Source organism: Copidosoma floridanum, unplaced genomic scaffold (genome assembly GCF_036245765.1).
Source record: "Copidosoma floridanum isolate Cflo_tuat_1 unplaced genomic scaffold, Cflo_Japanese_pri ptg000011l, whole genome shotgun sequence".
NCBI lineage: Eukaryota > Metazoa > Arthropoda > Insecta > Hymenoptera > Encyrtidae > Copidosoma > Copidosoma floridanum.
In genome coordinates this window covers 13107588-13127675 of record NW_028321888.1, presented here as the reverse complement: position 1 = coordinate 13127675, position 20088 = coordinate 13107588, and the positions used below count along the sequence as shown (strand labels likewise).

General features: G+C 34.2%; 2 protein-coding genes across 2 annotated transcripts in view; both read right to left on the bottom strand.

Annotated features, from left to right (window-relative positions):
• LOC106643886 (CD151 antigen) overlaps positions 1 to 20088 on the bottom strand; it is a 183610-nt gene that overhangs the window by 121570 nt on the left and 41952 nt on the right. The window lies entirely within an intron of this gene.
• LOC106643879 (uncharacterized) lies at positions 8199 to 15408 on the bottom strand. The gene is made up of 23 exons (XM_023390622.2): positions 15360 to 15408; positions 15106 to 15286; positions 14905 to 15036; positions 14684 to 14837; positions 12897 to 13113; positions 12609 to 12829; positions 12430 to 12532; positions 12226 to 12353; positions 12014 to 12136; positions 11772 to 11939; positions 11423 to 11701; positions 11252 to 11356; positions 10669 to 10885; positions 10398 to 10581; positions 9944 to 10326; positions 9673 to 9866; positions 9453 to 9611; positions 9248 to 9376; positions 9043 to 9173; positions 8701 to 8962; positions 8533 to 8629; positions 8340 to 8450; positions 8199 to 8266 (listed from the first exon to the last, which is right to left on the bottom strand). The coding sequence occupies exons 1-23, from the start codon at positions 15406 to 15408 to the stop codon at positions 8199 to 8201; spliced, it is 3795 nt and encodes a 1264-aa protein (XP_023246390.2).

Here is a 20088-nt window from a genome sequence, read left to right as displayed (position 1 = left end):
TTTATCCACGGTCCTCATCAATACCTTTTTCTAATATTACCAACTTGATGGTTACTGCAAATCATAGTGCACTTACTTCTTGAACAAATGTTTTATTTTTTAAGAGAATTTTTTCTGCAAAGGATAAAACACTTGTATGGAATTTTGTAAATCACAGTATTAGACCTTCCTTCGTGTACCAGAAGTGTTTAATTTGAATAAAATACGTGTCAATGTTAATCAAACCATGTATTTAAGATTCGTGCTACCTCTTCTTTCGTGACAAAATTACGACTAGGTATTACCGGCAGGTAGTAAGTTTTCAAAGATTATTTACGGGGCTGTCAACGTTTTGTTGGAATTTTCGGTCGATAACTATCAACACCTGTCGCGAAAATGCAATTATCTACGTCACGACGAAGTAGAAAGTGTATCAAGAACTTTATCGTTTAGTTCCAAAGTGTATGCCGAAGAACCGTGAATGTAAACATGGTCTCCTGATAAGTTTTAAGTGCACTGTCATTTAGAATTTCGCTCTGTATGTACACTATCCCCGTTAACTCTAGAGTAACGAAATAGCATGACTCTTTCGTGATAACTTTTGCCTTTTAAAGTGTACTTTTTGGCTGCTCTCGCATTAAGGTGGAAAAGATGAACTATAAATTTTTTTGCACGAACTCTGTCTTAATGTCCAATCGAAAGAAAGCATCACTCTGAACATTTGAGTTTAAAAAATGTATAAAAAAATTTTTTATTCCAAAACAATGTTAATGAACCCACGATAACTATTACCATTTCTTTTAATAGCAGTGCTGAACTTTTAAATAGTAATCTTGGATAGTGTTAATTATGTGGAATTATATGTTTTAAAATACTGTTTGAGTTAATACACTTTTCTCTACTATCATTGGGTGATAAACTGAACTGAAAAGATTATGAAAAAACATAATTTTCCAACATCCTCAAGACGATGATGTTACCGGTTTCAGTATAATTTAGGATACATGTTCTAAATTATAATCTGACAGTACACTTTTGTGATTCCTTTTTGGGAAAAACAAGCTTTTCTACTGAGATAATATCAGAAGCGGCAACAGCAGCAGAACAAAACTTCAAACTCAAGCGCTGGGAGCCACGTCGAAGCTTTGATTTATTAAATCTCTTCTCCAGCTGCTATCCGCACTCATCCTCACGTCCAGCGAATCACTTTACCGATGGATGACGTGTGAATCACGTGTGCCCTGCTCACACAACTGTGATAACGGTATACTGATGAACCAATACTTCATGAGTAAGGCACGCAGAGATTACTTTTCCTCGCAAAAACATCTCATATATGCTTCTCGTTGCTTACGAATGTCACATTGCTTTTCTGGCCACTTTACGGCAAATAAATACGAAGCGTGCCAGGCATACAGAACTCCTACCTAGTCGGATGGGTTAACGTTTCTGTTCGAATTGTCAGTGGGCGAGGATTTGTGTCAGCGAGTTACGTAGACGGCGTAGGGTAGGTACTAACAACAACTGCTCTCGAGCTTCGCATATGATGTACGGTTTCCACAGCCAGTTCAACTCGCTGGAAATGTCACAACTGTACGTGAGTTGTCAAGCTTGCACGTGTGGGTACTTTACCGCGAGTTATGAAGCCGAGGTGTTATTGCAGTGTTGCGTGGCATTGACGTCACGACGTCACGTTTATGTGAATGATCTTTTCCAGTCAAGCTTGCAATCTCGGGCTTATTGCAGGAACTTTTTGTGTTTCGACGTTACAGAGGGTACGTGCCTCGTTCACTGCGAGCTGTAAATTTCTTTTTTCTTTTATCCACACTCCGTATTAGATCCGAGAATCTGTGCACTCTCAAAGTTAACGTACAAGTTCATCGAAAGCCATTTACTAATTTGTCTTTTAAAGTAATTCTATGACATTACCATTATTTGAGATAACTTATCCGTTTTGAAGTCATTTTAAGCCAAGAGAAGACTTAAAGTCTTTGATAAATAGAGAAATTCGGAATAGAATGCAAAGTCCTTCAAAGACTCCCCTTCAAAGGATCGGAAAATTTTGTGGTATTTTAAAATGACTTTGAAATGTTCTTGATATTTTGAAATATGCAATACTTGGACTGGGTGAATGAGTTGAGAGAGTATGCTGCATTTGATCAAAATATAAGAGGTTTAATGAAGGCATCCTGGAACAATTATTAAAACGTGTACGGCGCTAATAGAGAAGCGATAAGATCTGACAAAGGGACTTGGTAAATAGAATTTGAAGTTGAAATTATATTTTTACTTCCCAAAAAAGCTAATAGACGATGGCTAAAGAATAGTTGCTTGAGCGATGCTCACAAATTTCTTGAAAGGGTTATCTCGATTTTTATATTATATGCATCTTCAAAGCTTGCACCATTTACACTCAAAAACCATCTATCTTCGCTGCGTTTACTGGCTTTCTAGAGACGCCAGTAGCATCGGTATCAGACCGTGTGGTTGAATAGCTGTGTACAGCTCTGCGAGCACGTGTACTTGTATCATTCGTTATACCTGCAACATAGCCAGACACTATATAAGTCAAATGACAGCTATCATGACGAATACCATTATGTTGGATTTGCGTTTTCCACGTGATTGTCTCTGATCACTTACACTATAGGATGGGATATTGATTATTCCACACCGCATTTAGTTTGGTTCAAGTTTCAGAAGAATTACAATACCTACTCCATTTTTGCTTGAATTAAAAAGTTTCAAAATCTTCTCTTAGTTAAAGTTCTTTTTTGTATTCAATCAACACAAAGATAGGCTCATTGAGAGTATAAGAAGATGGAGCCGAGCTGACTATGGATAATTATGTGGGAGTCGTCGGGACTTGGTATGAATAACAAAATAATTTATTCCAAAGCTTTTAAAAATAAAATTCCCGCGAAGATATAAAAGTAGTTCTTCAATAATTTGTGAGGACTGGTTTATATTTTATAAAAAATATTAGCGTCCAATAAATAATGTATTACATTCGACCATTAATTAACGATGCCGATGTAAGTTAGTAGGACCAAGAAAATGAAACTCTCGCTACGCAATAATTCTGGAAGTCATGAAAGTTTCAAGCCTAGTCAGCTGTTGTTGATTGCAGCTGCTGTTCCATAGTGCTTCTATTGCCATTACCACTACTGCCTCTGCCTGAGGCTATTCAGGATCTTTACATTCTGCTTACGAAGCCAAACTTTCTTGAAAGTTCTAGTATGGTTTATGAGCGTTTGTTCATTGATGGGGAAACGTAAACAAAAGTCTTCTTGGAGATAACGATTCTTCGTGTTGTATTGAAAAATCAACGATTGAGAAAGGAAACTTATTTGTATGATTTTTCATTGGCTGTCTAATTAGCGATGGGCTGTAGAAATAATACATCTCTGGTATTTATAATGGTGAAAGTTACGTTCTTTTATCCTGACTGTTTTCCAAAAATAATTTCAAGAAACACAGACATGGTCTTAAAATTGTATTTGCTGTGTAAAAAAAAAAAAAATTTGGAAAAAAGTCAAAACAAGTAATGGAATTTAAACCAAATTTGGTTCATTTTGACGGAAATACGTAAATTTGAAATGAGAGCATATCGTCTGGACATTCTTACAATGAAGCTATCTTTCTATATTATTTTAAGGATTATTTTGTTTCTAACCATCTCAAACCGAGAAAAGCTACATCGAAAATAATTCAATGCACTAAATCTCTTCACAAATATATCGTATAAGCTTTCAAAATGATGAGAATAAGGTCTGTCACATTGACTGTCTAAACATATAATTGTTTCCATTATTAATCGATTAACATATAAATAAGAAATAAACTTTAAGTAGTGCAAAAATTATACAATAAGATATTTTTAAACCTAATACTTTACAGTACCTGCGCAATTGCTTATACATGCTTCGTTTGTATTGAATTCAATTTCATGGACACCTATTGCTGAAATACTATCTTATTGTTTTCTAATAATTCTCCTATTACAACAAATATACGAGTTAGTTCGAGTCAACCCTCTAATTGTTCTAAAAATTAGAAAGTTTTTACGGTATTCTGAGTATACTTATCTTACTAATATATAAAGCAAAGTCGCTAAAACCGTTGTAATCGCTAACCGCGAAAACTACTGAACCGATTTCGTTGAAATTTTGCACACTGATTCATGATACTTCCTAGATGGTTTTAGTATAGTTTTTATCTTAAAAAATTTAATAACAATAGCAATAAATGAGCTCAAAGTTTTGCAAAAATACGCCAGCTTTTCACTTTAGTTCAGTAAAATCCGCTAGGTGGCGTCGACATAAAATCGAAGCTACCTGCAACATAATTAAATAAGTGTGGTTATAATAGGCCGGAGCGTATCGTTAGCTGTATAGTCGAGCTTCGGCAGCTCATCAAGCTGTTCAGAGAATGCTGGTGATAGTCCTGCAGCTGGGTATCCCGGTTACGGACGCCACTCTTCTCTTAGGGGGAAGGAACCCAAGTGTCCCTTCACCCTGAATCTCGACGAGTGCGATCAAAGAAAAATAAATTAATTCCAACCGATGCCGTCTCTGCCAGAATACCAGGAGACATATCTAGCCAGAGCACAATCTGCACCAACTCTTCAGAGTTGTGTGGCAGTCCCACCATCCCACCTGGTGTAGTTAAAGAATTTGTGGCTACAAATGTAAGCAAGGAAAAACAGCTCTGATGGGCACGGGAAGCCACAACGGCTACCTTCTTGGTAGTCGCGTCCCCAACGCGCTTACCCACATGTTCCCGTCTAAAGATGAGCAATTGAGCAGTTGGTTATCCGGGGAACGACCCGAGACGAGATATTCTTTGGTCAGCGGCGTACCTCCCTCTATCACAGTCTCTGTACATCGAGACTCCCAGGGTAAGAATCAAGCAACCCGTAGCCAGCTCTTCATCATCAGGAATAATAATAAAGAATAGCCTGAAAGTTTCACCACTGGCGCTTTTTAGGGCCATTATAAGTATTTACGTTCCCTACTTAACCATCAATTTCATCGGTTCTTTTTAGGGGCCACCTTAGTGTAAACTACCTTGCCAACAAATACATTTTTATTACCATTTCCGGAAGCGATTCGTCAACTAAAAGACTATATTAACTAAAGACGGGCACTATTAAACCAAGTCAGCTATTCACTGGCAGACGTCACCTGCGGAGTTATTCTTCGCAAGGCTGGGAAACCCGGTGACCGACGACTCTATATTACCCTCTCGACTTTAAGCATTCAACCAGGAATCACTGATCCTCTCCAAGGTCTGCGCTGGGCAAACCTATAACAGCTATAAAGGAAAAAAAAACTTGAGCCAACGGGACAGCCTCCACTGGACCAGTATCACTAACCGATCTCCCTATCTAAGATCACCAAAACAACTAAATCTGCAAAATAAAAAAGGTGCTTTAGACACCAACGTCTTTGACGTTATACCGGGAGACGTTGGGAAAGAGCACTACAACTAGCCCCAAAGCTTCGGACTTTGTAATTTTTCTCCCAATCAGTCTGGGTCTTCAACAGTAAGCCAGAGAAGATCACCCTGAGGTATCCAGGCAGTCACAATTGCTGTTAACTGCAGTCAAAAAAGAGTTAACTTAAGAAGCTCACCGGTCTTTTTTAGGGCCATCGGACGTCGAACTACCTTGCCAACAAATGTATTAAAATTAACAAAGTTGACTGAAAATAGCCTTTAGGGGTCATAAAAGTCGTAAGCATACCAATAGTCGCAAAAGGGTATATTGGAAAGAAAATCTCAAATGTATCTAATGAATACAATTTAAGGCGTCAAGAAACTGACGCAGAAAATTTATCGAGATTGAAACAGCAGCGTCAAAATCGTCAACTTAAGAGTCCATTACGTGAGAGATCAGCTTTTCATTGTACCCTCACAGCAATCTCTGAAATCTTTAAAGATCCTACTTCAGATTTTTTAATGAGTAGAAAATGTATTTGTGTTTTTGGGGCAATAAAAATGTTGGGTTTAAGGTCCAGGACTTTGTTGCTCTGGTAATAAAATTGTGAGATATGAGAAAAAACAATTTTTTTTTAATATAGATTTTTTGGGGGTTTTAAATCTTAACAGCTTTAAAAATAGCCCTTTTCGTGAATTACACAGAAGAAACCAAATCAACAACTTCTTATAGCCATCGATTTTTTTTATGGCATAAAGAACGCACAGTGCTTTTCAGCATAATTATTTTTTTGAATTTGTACACCTTATTATTTGACCAAATAAACTATATGGATTCCGAAAAAATATGTTTTTAATAAGAAGATTTTTGTTCTTAGATGTATCGGGAATATGTGTAAAATTTTCTAACTAAAAATGTTTCACATTACGTGTCAACACACTACGGTGTTTTATTTAGTAAGTCTCGGGCGAAGCCGAGACGGGGGGCTGCTAGTCCTATTATAAACGATTAAATATAAATAGTTGAAGCGACAAATATAAATAGTTGAAGCAATAAAGTAAAAGTTTTTGGAAATGGAGTAAATTCCAGTAACTGTACTTGGAAACATAACATGATAAAACTTAAAAAAAAATTTTTTTATGATGTTTCATTTCAAGTAATAAAAACAATTAACAAATTTGAAAACACTATTCCGCATTGATCTTGTAAAAGTAATATCATTTTCAAAATTTATTTTAAACCAAAAACGTATCTGAACAAATGCTCACGTACATGTGGCAAAACCTACATGTGATTAAATGTTTTAACACTTACTTTGTGTCAAAAAATCATGCCAATAACATAGTTGTCAATTCAAATAAGCTCCCACGAGTCACTTTAGTGACGAAAAAAGAGCCAATATCTAGGAAAAGTTATACAAAAACATGATCGATTGTCAGTCGGGTAGATGAGTTTCTACGGAATATAAGGTCCAAGAGTATAGGCAAGCAACTGCAAGATAAGTGATTACGAATATCATGTCACCCACTACTTAGTGAATGTCTCCTCTTTATTTCCTATACGCACACGCACACAAATTTCGTGCCGTACACCCACTCTTCGTTCCAATATCCTAACGTACATCCACACATTCAAGTATGAATGAATACACGCGTGTAAGTTAACACGAGGCGCAATTTCCGCAAGTAGCGCGACGTGCTAACTACCAAACCATGCGTGCACATATTACATCAGCTCATAAGTTTCCTTTTTCGCGACGTTGGCTTTAATCTGAACCGTAAGATCTGCCGATTAAACGTGCCCTCGCGTGCACGTAACGTTCGAGTTTCTCATCCTGCGTGTGGGTGGATGTCTATACGGATGTACCATTGTTCTCTGCTCTCTGTTGCTGTTGCGACAGCGGTAGCGATACCCCTCGCATATATACTGGCACACAGGACAACCAGAGGGAGGTCCACGTACGAGTATTTGTAAAATGACATGGATATTCCAGAGAGTTATAGAAATATTCTTACGAAAGCTGATGGTCCTTTTCAAAACACATTGTAGAAAGTGTTAGAACTCTGTTTTATTTTTTTGATGGGATTGTGCCTAAGAAAATACATCCTATGTGGGCTCTATGGACAATACTCAAGCTTATTTCTTCCACTATTGAGTAAAACAAAGGTGTCTGAAGTGAATTGGTAGGAAAAAAAGAGCACACAGTTAAAACAACAGACGCACAAAGGACACCTGCACATTTACCCTGTGTGTCATTTGATTGCTGGTGTGGAGCAGTTAGCAAGTGTAGTTCTCTGGAGTCTTTGTAAATGGACAGTCAAAAAAGAGCCCATAGAGAAGAAAAGACAGAGAGTCTTTGTGGCGACGCTTTTATTTGTTTAACTGCGTTTCATTTATTTTCCAGAGGGAAAAACCACCTAAACGACTCTGTCCACAAAAACTATATGTCATTATAATAAATTTGCCAAGAAGACTTAGGGTTTCTTTATCAATATTTAGTCGTTAGATGTTGAATTAGTTCAAAGTTTTTTTTCTACAGTTTTGTTAATTTTAATATAATTGTGTGACGTAAAATTTAACTTAAACGTAAACTGAACATAATACATATGTAATTAATATTTTAGTTAGATGTTGTCAAGTTAAATAATGATTTTCTCTTTGAAATTTTGTTAATAAAAACGTAATTTTGTTTTGGATAATCCAATTTTCATGTGTAATTCAATATAATATTACAATATGTGTAAACTACAAATCCAGAGTTCAGTGTTCACCGAGCATATTATAAGGTCATTCCCTCTTTGCTGGTAAGACTTGTTAACAAAATGGTTTCTTGCGTAGTGGTGGTGTCTAAAATAAAGTAAAAAATCATACTCCATTATACGGTCAATAAAAACTTGCATTTTTGAATGAGTTGACTCACCCATTTCATACCACACGTCATTATTACCAGCATTCGATCTTGCCGAGTCAAGTGCGTTTCGGATAGCAAAAGGAACCACAATACTCATACACAAAGCTGGTTCCCCAGTAGCTAAAAGTATGATGTTTTTAGTAAAAGACAATTGCATCTAAGCTGCCACATTCTATATTTTTATCTCACGACAAAGTCTTACTTTTTGATCTTAAAGTGCCAGTTGGATTAGGACCGTCACCATACAAGTTGATCCTAAAGTCCACAGGAATATCTTGAGCACCGGGAGGTTTATAGTTCTAAAATTTATGATGAAAGCAGTGCAAAATATTCAAAGATAGTAAGTAACATGTTGCAAAATTTTCGTTACCCATGTTCTGTTATTCACTAGTGCTCCTGTATTTGGATCATAAAACAATTTTTCTGAAGTGTATCGTCCGAGACCCATTATGAAAGCCCCTTGTATTTGACCTACATCTATTTTTTGATTCATACTGACACCAACATCTTCTAAAATATCAACTCTTTCTACTATATGTTGTCCAGTCAAGACATCGACCTCCACTTCTGCCACAGCAGCCCCATAAACTACGTAAGGCTTGTTAGGAGGATCAGTGGACTTGGGACTATATCTATTGACATCAACATGATATTGTTAATTTCAACCTGACGTTTGATATTAAAACAAAAGAATAAATAAATAAAAACTCACTGGTGAACTGCACACAGATCAACCCCTTGATTGTAAGCTTCGAATACTAATTGCTGCCAGGTTGGATTTTTTAACTTTTCGCGAATCGGTTGTAATCTATTAAGCAGTTGCTTGCATGCAAATTGAGTTGCCTGCAATCAAAATTTAATAACAAGATAGACAGCTGTAATTGGAATTGCTAAACTAAAAAAAAAAAAGTACAAACACTAGTACAGCAGTCACTTGTAACACTGCTAATAGTTCCTTGGGCGTTGGGTAAAATCGAGCTATCAAATGGCCTTATTTTAATGAGGTCAAGGTCTATTCCTAAGACATAAGCTGCTACTTGAGCAACCTTTTGAATTAATTTATAAGATTTTAAAAATACATTATAAATTTTTACGGATAAAGTCTAAAAATTTAATGTTGACCTTGGTGTTTATGCCTTGCCCAATTTCTATTCCAGCGTGTGTGATGGAAACTGTACCATCTCGAGCAAAAATTGAAACTAATGCATAAAATGGGCCAACGAAATCAGTGTAGTATGCCATAAGGGTACAAGCAATCCCCTTTTTCTTCCATCGATTGTACTGCAAATTAATGAATCACAAAAAAGCTGTTTGTTTCAAGCAAATTTCAGCCATAAGTTACCTTATTATATTTATCTACTATTTGATGACGATTTTGAAGGTCGGATGTTCTTGTGATTTCATCTATAATTGGTTGCAATGTGCTTTTATTATCCACATTCATATTTTCCAGTCTGACTTGAAAGGGATTTTTTTGAGTAACTTTTGCTATATGTTCCATTATGGTTTCTATCATTGCTATTCCATCACAAGAGCCTAAAATTGTTTGTAATGATGATGTTACGTATAAAAATAATTTTTTTCTTCGTCGAATTAAGGTTAACAAAGCTCACCAGGTGCTCTACACCAAGTGTTGCAAGGCAAATCTGTTTTTAAGTGATAACCAATCATATTCCAAGTTGAATAGTCATAGCAATTTTGCAACCCTTTTGTTATTTCCATCAATAAAACTGCATCATTGAAAGAGTAGCCTTCATTACTAAAGTAATGAAGATTAGAAAATTGAATTTTTCCCATTTCATTGACACCAACATCATAGTGAAGATACGCAGGGGCTCTTTTTCCCATTGATTTCATCATATCTTCGATGGACATGATCAGTCGAGCTGGTCTATTAAGTTTATAAGCAACTAAAGCACAAGCACAAGCAGGGTGTGCTGGTCTAGTAATCTTACATCCATAAGCTCCACCAACGCGTTTGAGGCGAAAATTAATACTAAGATATGTAATAAACATAATAAAAATGTGCAATTGTTTTTTCTCTTATGAGTTAGTACATTTCCTTACGTATTCATAGGAATCCCCAAGCAAGTAGCGATACCCCACTGTAAAAATTCAACACATTGACTTCCAACAAATACGTCCATCCCACCTTCAATTGGTATGCATATACAAGATTGAGGTTCAAGCGTATAGTGATACTGACTTTCGACATTGATATCACCACTGATCCTAAATTGAACGTCTTTACCTGTTAAGATTAATATTCTATGAATCAGTATGCAACTCTAGATTATTACTTTTAAATTATAAAAGCTCTAATGGCTTTGAAAAGTACCTGCTGGTTTCGTTGCGGGATTGTCAAAGAATTTTCTAATCCTGTTTTGATCATTGGTACTGAGTACTTCTTTTATAGTAATTATTGGTTTCGTTACACGTTCATTTTCATAAATCAATTTAACTTTCTGTGCAGCATCAAAAGCTTTGTACTGAGAAGTAGCTGCTATGACGCCGTATGGTTGGCCAGCATACAAAACTTCCAACTCAGCAAAGAGCTTCATAAATAAAAGTTTTTTATTGAATTTATGTATGTAAGCTTAGAAAATAATCTTTTCCAATAAGTCAAGTGGCTTTCAACCTCATTCAAGGTTGCAAGATCTACCAGATAGATTAGAAAATAGTATTAGGACTGTGCTTTTTCATTTTCTCTGTGAATAAAATCTATCAAAAGACACAAAACACGAGCTTTTATTTTCAATAGTTTTTACTCAAAAGAAGTAATGTCAAAAAAAAAGCACGTAAATAGAATTTTGTGATAATTTATCTGGAAAATCATACAGTTTTTTTATGAACTTTTAAGGTTATAACAAAAGCATTACTTGTACTGTGTACTAAAAGATATTATTAATTATTATATTCACCGGTTCATCGCTCGAAATGAATATATGAGGTTTTTGACTATTTACACAGACGTTTTTGGATGGGATATCTTTATACGAGTAAAATGCAACAACACCATTCATTTGCTAAAAATTTTTTGATAAGTTTTACCTAAAACGATGTATTTTATTTCGTTTAAAAGATATTTATACCATTGCATCCTCATAATCGATACTTTTTATTTTTCCAGGTCTAGGCGCTAAAGTCATGACACAGAATACTTCACTGTCTTGTCTAGGTATGTCATCTAGGTATATAGCTTCGCCTGATGTTTGATAGATTGCTTCAAGTTTCGTCAATGGCTTATTTAATGGCCACATACTTTTATCAATGTTGTATACGCTTACTCCAGACGAAATATTACGTTTTAAAATATTTCCACCACTCCTTAGTTTGTAACTAATTTTATGAGGTTGTAAACTAAGGAGAAACTGAGAAATTTTGACATTATTCACTTGTTTCTATTTTCTCTGAGTTTAAACTGTAAATTTTAAAGATTACCTTGTAAAATAAGCTTAGAGCAAGTATTCTACGGTATTGAGGTGTCGGTTCCGACAAAACATAATCTGGATTCAACTCATCATATAAAATATCAAGAGCACATTTTAAAACATTTCTATTAAAAATATTTTTGCCAGTAAGAAAGGATTCAGTTTTTTCTGCATGACACTTAATAAGATGAATTATAAAATATACTATTTTCATTTTCAACCACTGCAAAATATTATCAATAATATACTCACAAAACTAGGATTGATATTACCAAAGACTATGTTAGGTTTCTCTACAACCACTGATTTAGTGTCCAGCTGAAGTAGAAAACCAGCATTCATAATAGCATGAGCATTTTGATAGACTGGCATTATCTGTATTGTAAATAAATATTCATCTTGTAAGTATATAGAAAGCATTTATAATTGAAATTCAAAATTTATATTTGAAATAAGACTTGGACCTTATAGGACATAAAGTTTTTTTTACTATCCATTTTTTTCAAAATAATACTATGTATAACTTTGTGTCTCATATCAACTTTTAAAAAATCTAGTAACTTCATTGAGATCTTATTTTTTTCAGCTTCAACTGCAGATGAAACAACACTTTAAAGCTAATGTTTGTATCATCATTTAAAGTATTAACTTAAAAATATAAGACGTACGAATTTGTATTTCTGCTTCAACTGTTTCCAAAATCAGAAATAAATCTGAAAGGAATTCAGGATGTTCATGTTTTAGCATTAAATTTCCAGCGATTGTGCCAATCTGAATGAAAAAGGTTACATTCTGCAAGTTGTAATATATAAACTGATATATTATCAAAAGTATTGTTTTGTATTACATTACGCATTGAAACATGACCAATAAGGTTGACATGAAGGGCTATTTGATGAAGATATGCAAACCCTGGGTGCTTGGCGATTTGAGGAAATAATTCGATAACCGTTTGTAAAGAAGTTGTAGCACCGACAGTTAAGGTAGAATCAGTTTTCGCAATGTTGTGAAGTTCGTGTACACCGTTGATGTCGATGTATAAATCTTTCTCCCTGATCCTATAAACACCTATAAAATTTCTGGATGTTTAAAAGCATGAATCTAGACTGAAGATTTTTTTACAGAACATGTATACCATTTCCTGTATTTCCTCCGTTGAGAATGTAAGTGCTACTAGTTTTTTTTTTAAAGATTGCAAAAATTTGATCCACACTGAATACCTTGAAAAATTCGGCACCCTCAAGATTTAAATGGATCGGTTCTAACTCTTCAATCTCAATATTTACAAAGTCATCGTGTGAATTTTTACACGTCTTACAACTTTCTGGCAGTTGAAATACTACATGTGAATCCTGCAATGCAATGATTAAGTGTTTGCGGTATTTAATATAAGCTAAAACATGTACAAAATGTGATGAAAATCGGATAAAAATAACTGACAATGTGTCATACTGTATAAAGTGATTAACTGTAAATATTTCCGTTTGTTAATTAAATATTTAAAATGATGTTACTTTTTATATTAAACTACATGTTGACACTACGTTTATTTGAAAATAGTACTCCAAAAAATATTGTGTAAAGTATAACCGATATTTTAAGATGTTCCCCGTACCAAACCAAAAATAGTGTTACTTAACTAATCGGAATGTAGTCGTTAAAGTCTTTCATTAGATGTATTTGTTGACATATTGGAATGATTTAAATCAAATATATAATTTTTTAAAATGAAATTGAAAAAAATGGAGGGCTAGATAGTTACTTAAGAAAGGTGGAAAACAAAGACATATAATCGTTCCTTAAAACTCTCTGAGAACAGTCCTAAAAATTGTTTCTCTATGCATCTTGGTACTCCCGAAGTTGTAATAAAAAACCATGTCAGGAATATATTAGCTGAAGTGTCTTTTATGTTCAGAAATCTATAAGTAATGAAGATTCTAATGGAGATGTTACATAATAATACTTATTTATCAATAACATAGTTTCTGCTGTATTCTTTTCAAGTACCATGAATTGTCGTGAAAAAAAATCATATAGAACACTTTAATGACATTAAATTATTAGTTTAACGGCTAATAATCTACATTAAAAATACCAAAGACTAATTTACTAAAATATGGGTGGAATCTATTTACAGTTAATGTTCTAAAGTCACTTATACATGTTATTGAGTAATTAAAAAGAATTAAAACTGTTAAATAACAGTACTCTAGCATTGAAATATGATTATCTATGTATAACACGAAATCATCAATAACAAAAAAATAACTTACAAAAAAGCATGTCACGAACTACTCTCCGAATTTATTCAGAAATATTCAATAAATTTGCACGCAAGAATGAATTTCTACATGTAATAAACACTTTTTTATAAGTGGGCTCACACAACAAATTATTTTTAATGAAATATGATGGTAAAAATGATAAAAATGATAATCAAAATTGAGTCACTGATAGTAATATTCTGAATTCCGGCAAAAATTTTTGTCCCGCTTTGCACTCTTTATTAATGATCAATATTTCGTACACAGGCAAACGATGTGCGAAGAACTGAATAAGGGAGCATAATGAAAAAAAATTTCGGATGTTCTCATCGCTAAAAAGCGTTTTATGGGTCCTACTGCTAATTTCCTAATCCTGACTAAGGGTTATTCTGATAGTGCTCCTTCATCAGCTCTGAACAAATCATATGCCTATGTGATAGCACTCATCACTTAACAATAACAATAATAAAAATAATAATTATACTGATAATAATGATATTAATAATAATAATAATAATAATAATAATAATAATAACAATAATAATAATAACGATGATGATAATGATAATGACAATAATGACAATGAAAATAATAATAATAGTAGTAATAATAATAATAATAATAATAATATACGGAATCATAATGGGGTTAAATATACTTCGATGTCGTAACAATTGATTGATTTCCTCGGAACTGGACTTGACAATGATTGAAAAGCGTCTAAAATCGGTCTGTATCCCGTACAACGACATATGTTACCACCAAAACCATTTTCAATATTATCAGTCAAATTTTTTTTACTCTTGACAAGACTAGAATGTTAAAATTATTTTATGAATGCAATCACAATTTTTATTTCTAGAGGTTTCTAGTATTTACCTATACATATTCATAACCATACCAGGAGAACAGAAACCACACTGAGAACCATTCAGCTCAGCTAGCTTGCTTTGTATAGGACTGTAACCCTTTTTTTGACTTCCAATGCCTTCAGTAGTAGTGACTTTCCAACTATTAAAGGATAATTCTAAGACAATCAATGTTAAAAATACCAAATATGTTAATGAAGATAAAGTGTACCCATTGCACAAAAAAATTGGAACAAGGCAAGAATTCGTTGAAAACGTGTAATTGTTCAAGGTAACTGCTACTATACACGCGCCACATCCTCCTTCAAGACACATATATTTAGTCCCAGTTAATTTTGCAAAATTTCTTATGAAATAATTTAATGTAGTCCTGGGGTGAAGATTTTCTGGAACTATAGATACATAAGCTTAAGATCGGCATTCATTCAATTTCCTAATATTGCAGTCATGACACAGTAATCTTACCTATGAATCTGGCTTCATTGATTGTTAGCTCAATTTTAATTTTACTCATTTTAAAATCAGCTGAAAACAGTTTCAACACTCATTTAGTACTCTGATTGACATTAATCGAGGTCTTGAATTATAATGAAACACTAGTTAAAGAAAATGTGCACTGTAACAATACTACGATTAAATGATTCAAAACCAAAAGGTGTTAAGAAATGCTAAAAAGTTTTCTACATACTTTAAGCAAAAATAGTTCTGATAACTTTAAGAAAAATTTAAATGTCAGAAGCCAACAGTAAAAAATGAAATAGTAACTCTGACTTTCCAACTACTGAGACGGATAGTAAAGGTGTTAAATTTAAATTTTATATTATTTATGCACTTAAATGAATTATATGGCTTATCAAATTTCATTTTAACAATATTTGTTTGAAAAGAAGTGGTAGAAAAATAAATTAAACTTCTAAAACAATGTAACATATGTTTCGTAATCAAAGTATTAAGTCTATAATAAAGACTACGATCGCAAATTCCTACCTTTAATAGATTTTAGATGTACAAGAAAATAGATACTTTAGATTTTCCGTTTTTCACTAGTTAGCCTTATATAATTACACTTTCTAAAAAAATTTGTAACTTAAGTTTTGGTCTTCATGGTTTCGAATTTGTTCATTATATGAAAATAAGATACAATACCTTTCTCAACGCAACGTATCTAAAATTCAGTACAATCAGTTGAGTAAACAAATTTATCAGTGACCCACTAAATCAGTTAATCTCATTATAAAAGTTTTATAGCAGTTTGTTATATTACTTGACTGTACAAAAAAAGTAAATTTAAGTAAAAGAAAAAATAATCTTTGGAATCTCGCAAAAAATAATGCGTTCATGTTATTTTACCACTACTGGAAACGTACTTCAAAAAGTATGTACAGAACGTAATTTTAGCCATAAGAAAGCAATTACCTACGTAAATACTGATAATCAAAACACACATGGGCAAAATAAAATTTCCAACTATCATAATAATAACCATTGCAACACCATTATAAAAGTATGGACATTATAAAAAAATTTGTAAAACCTACTCGTTTTCTCAGATAAATTGTCAATTACTATTTTTATTTCATGTGTAAGCAAAAATAGACAAAAATACATTTTTGTGGAACTTCAGATCACATAAAAATTATTTCCAGAAAATATCACCTTGGGTCACTACTTTTGTGTTCTTTGCTGCACTTTGTCTTTCTCAGTTTTGTTTTTCTATATAGACAAATGGGATGAAAATTAAATTATTATAGACTACTTTCATAAAAGTAATTGGTGTTAAGTAGTTTTTGGAGAAGTCATCGCACTGAACCAAAGCCAATACCCCAATTGCAGAAAAAGTTATGTCTAGCTTGCTACCACTCTCATGTATAAAACAGTTTAAAATAATGTTTAGTTCAGTTACATTTTTCACACGCTTTAATTTCTGACAAACTTCTTCTAAAATTATAAACGCTGATTCTTAGTCAGAAAAATTCGGGTCCCAAAATCTTTTGAACACCATACTTCAATCAAGAAAATTGATAATAAATTATAAAAGTCGAAGACTTAATCAAACGAAACTGTGTCAACTATATCTTATCAATACATAAACGGATGTAAAATCCTACTATTACGCTTAAAAAAAAAATAACTGTTTTTCATGAAACAACAACCTACGACGTATTTCAGCACTTTCTTAATGCTACTTATAACAACTTTTAAATGAATTACCAACTCATTTATTTTAACTTTATCTTAAAATTAGAAAAATTTTAAATTAAACTTTAATTTCAATTACTTGTAAACGGGCAAGTTCAACATAACATGTTCTGTTTTTAGTGAATCCATTACGGTTAAGTCTGACTTACGCTGGGGATCAAACTTAATCTTACTAATATATATAGCAAAGTCGCTAAAACCGTTGTAATCGCTGACCGCGAAAACTACATAACCAATTTTGCTGAAATTTTGCACACTGATTCATGATACTCCCTAGATGGTTTTAGTATAGTTTTTATCTTAAAAAATTTAATTACAGTAGCAATAAATGAGCTCAAAGTTTAGCAAAAATACGCCAGCTTTTCATTTTCGTTCAGTAAAATCCGCTAGGTGGCGTCGACATAAAATCGAAGCTACCTGCAACATAATTAAATAAGTGTGGTTATAATACGCCGAAGCATCTCGATAGTGATGTAGTCGAACTTCAGCAGTTCAACGAGCTGTATAGCGAATGCTGATGATAGTCTTGCAGCTGGGTATCCCGGTTACGGACGACACTCCTCTATATGGGGGAAGGGACCTAGGTGTCCATTCACCCTGAATCTCGACGAGTGCGATCAAAAAAAAAAATCAATTCAAACCGATACCGTCTCTGCCACAATACCAAGAGACATATCTAGCCAGAGCACAATCTGCACCAACTCTTCAGAGTTGTGTGGCAGTCCCACCATCCCACCTGGTGCAGTTAGAGAATTTGTGGCTACAAATATAAGCAAGGGAAAACAGGTCTGAGAGGGCACGACCAGCCACAACGGCTACCTTCTTGGTCGTCGCGTCCCCAACGCGCTTATCCACATGTTCCCGTCTAACGATTAGTGGTTGGTTATCCAGGGAACGACCCGAGAAGAGATATTCTTTGGTCAGCGGCGTACGTCCCTCCATCACAGTCTCTGTACATCGAAACTCCCAGGGTAAGAATCAAGCAACCCGTAGCCAGCTCTTCATCATCAGGAATAATAATAAAGAATAGCCTGGAAGTTTCATCACTGGCACTTTTTAGGGCCATTATCAGTATTTACGTTCCCTACTTAACCATCAATTTTATCGGTTCTTTTTAGGGGACACCTAAGTATAAACTACCTTGCCAACAAATACATTTTTATTACTGTTTCCGGAAGCGATTCGTCGACTAAAAGACTATATCAACTAAAGACGGGCACTATTAAACCAAGTCAGCTATTCACTATCAGACGTCACCTGCGGAGTTGTTCTTCGCAAGGCTAGAAAACCCGGTGACCGACGACCCTATACTATCCTCTCGACTCTAAGCATTCAATCAGGAATCACTGATCCTCTTCAAGGTCTGCGTTAGGCAAACCTATAACAGCTATGAAGGAAAAAAAACTTGAGCCAACCGGACAGCTTCCACTAGACAAGTATCACCAACCAATCTCCCCATCTAAGATCACCAAAACAACTGAATCTGCAAATAAAAAAGGTGCTTTAGACACCAACGTCTTGGACGTTATACCGGGAGACGTTGAAAAAGAGCACTAGAACTAGCCCCAAAGCTTCGGACTTTGTAATTTTTCTCCCAATCAGTCTGGGTCTTCAACAGCAAGCCAGAGAAGATCACCCTGAGGTATCCAGGCAGTCACAATTTCTGTTAACTGCAGTCAAGAAAGAGTTAACTTAAGGAGCTCACTAGTCCTTTTTAGGGACATCGGACGTCGAACTACCTTGCTAACAAATATATTAGAACTCAACAAAGTTGACAGAAAACAGCTTTTAGGGGTCGCAAAAATTTTAAGCATGCCAAAAGTCGCAAGAGGGTGAATTGGAAGAAAAACTTCAAGTGTATCTAATGAATACAATTTTACTTAGGTGTCAAAAAACTGACGCAGAAAATTTCTCGAGATTGAAACAGCAGCGTCAAAATTGACAACTAAATAGTCCATTAAGTGATAGATCAGCTTTTCATTGTACCCTCACAGCAATCTCTGAAATCTTAAAAGATCCTACTTCAGATTTTTTAATGAGTAGAAAAAGTATTTGTGTTTTTGTGGCAATAAAAATGTAGGGTTTAAGATCCAGGACTTTGTTGCTCTGGTAATAAAGTTGTAAGATTAGAAAAACAATATTTTAACTATTCTTTTTGGCAGTTGTAAATCTCTACAGTTTTAACAAATAGACCTTCTCATATATTATAACGTAAGAAAGAACAAATCAACAGCACTTTAGGGCCAACAATTGCTTGATGACGTAAGGACCGTGCGGTACTTTTCAGGACCACTACATTTTTTTCACTCCTTACAGCTTATTATTTGACCAAATAAACTGCATGGATTGCGAACAAAAATATTTTAAATGAAAAGTTATTCGTTCTCCGAAATTTCAAGAATAAATATAAAATTTTTGAATGAAAACGTTTTACATTACATGTCAACACTCTACATTTAGTGAATCTTGGAAGAATCCGAGACGGAAGGGGTGCTAGTAATGATTATAATGATAATGATAATAGTAATGATAATGACAATAATGATAATAATGATGATAATAATGGTTATAAAGATAATAATCATAATTGATGTGGTATTCTTTTATAAACACTCGTCTATATTTCTAGTCAATTTTACTATTTATTTCTACCTCGAAAAGCTTCTTTTCACGAAGACAGAAGCCGTGCTAAACTGTGATACGGTTGGTCAGTTAAGGGCCGGACTGAGGATACCTATTCCCTCTAACTGAACACATTTTAGGCTATTGATAAAAAGGGGGGACCACGAGGTGGGAGGGCAAGCGGATTCCTACAGACGTTTGGTCGAGAGGCAGTATTTTGAAGAGAAGATCACATCGTCTTAGAAACGATAGACAATATTGATTCTCACTTTTCTGTACTTGTCAAAATATGTTACAGTTAACAAGCGTATTTTGTTTTTGTTATTTGTGACCAGCGAAAGGAGAATCTACTTGAAAGTGAGCAAGCGCGCTG

What these genes read in the sequence shown, in the direction of transcription:
- LOC106643879 (XM_023390622.2), bottom strand. Translation starts at nt 15,408, where the DNA reads ATGAGTAAAATTAAAATTGAGCTAACAATCAATGAAGCCAGATTCATA. An exon ending in TCATTTCGAGCGATGAACCG is followed by an intron (nt 10,886 to 11,251) that starts GTGAATATAATA and finishes TTATTTATGAAG; the next exon opens with CTCTTTGCTGAGTTGGAAGT. An exon ending in TAGTAGATAAATATAATAAG is followed by an intron (nt 9,612 to 9,672) that starts GTAACTTATGGC and finishes ATTAATTTGCAG; the next exon opens with TACAATCGATGGAAGAAAAA.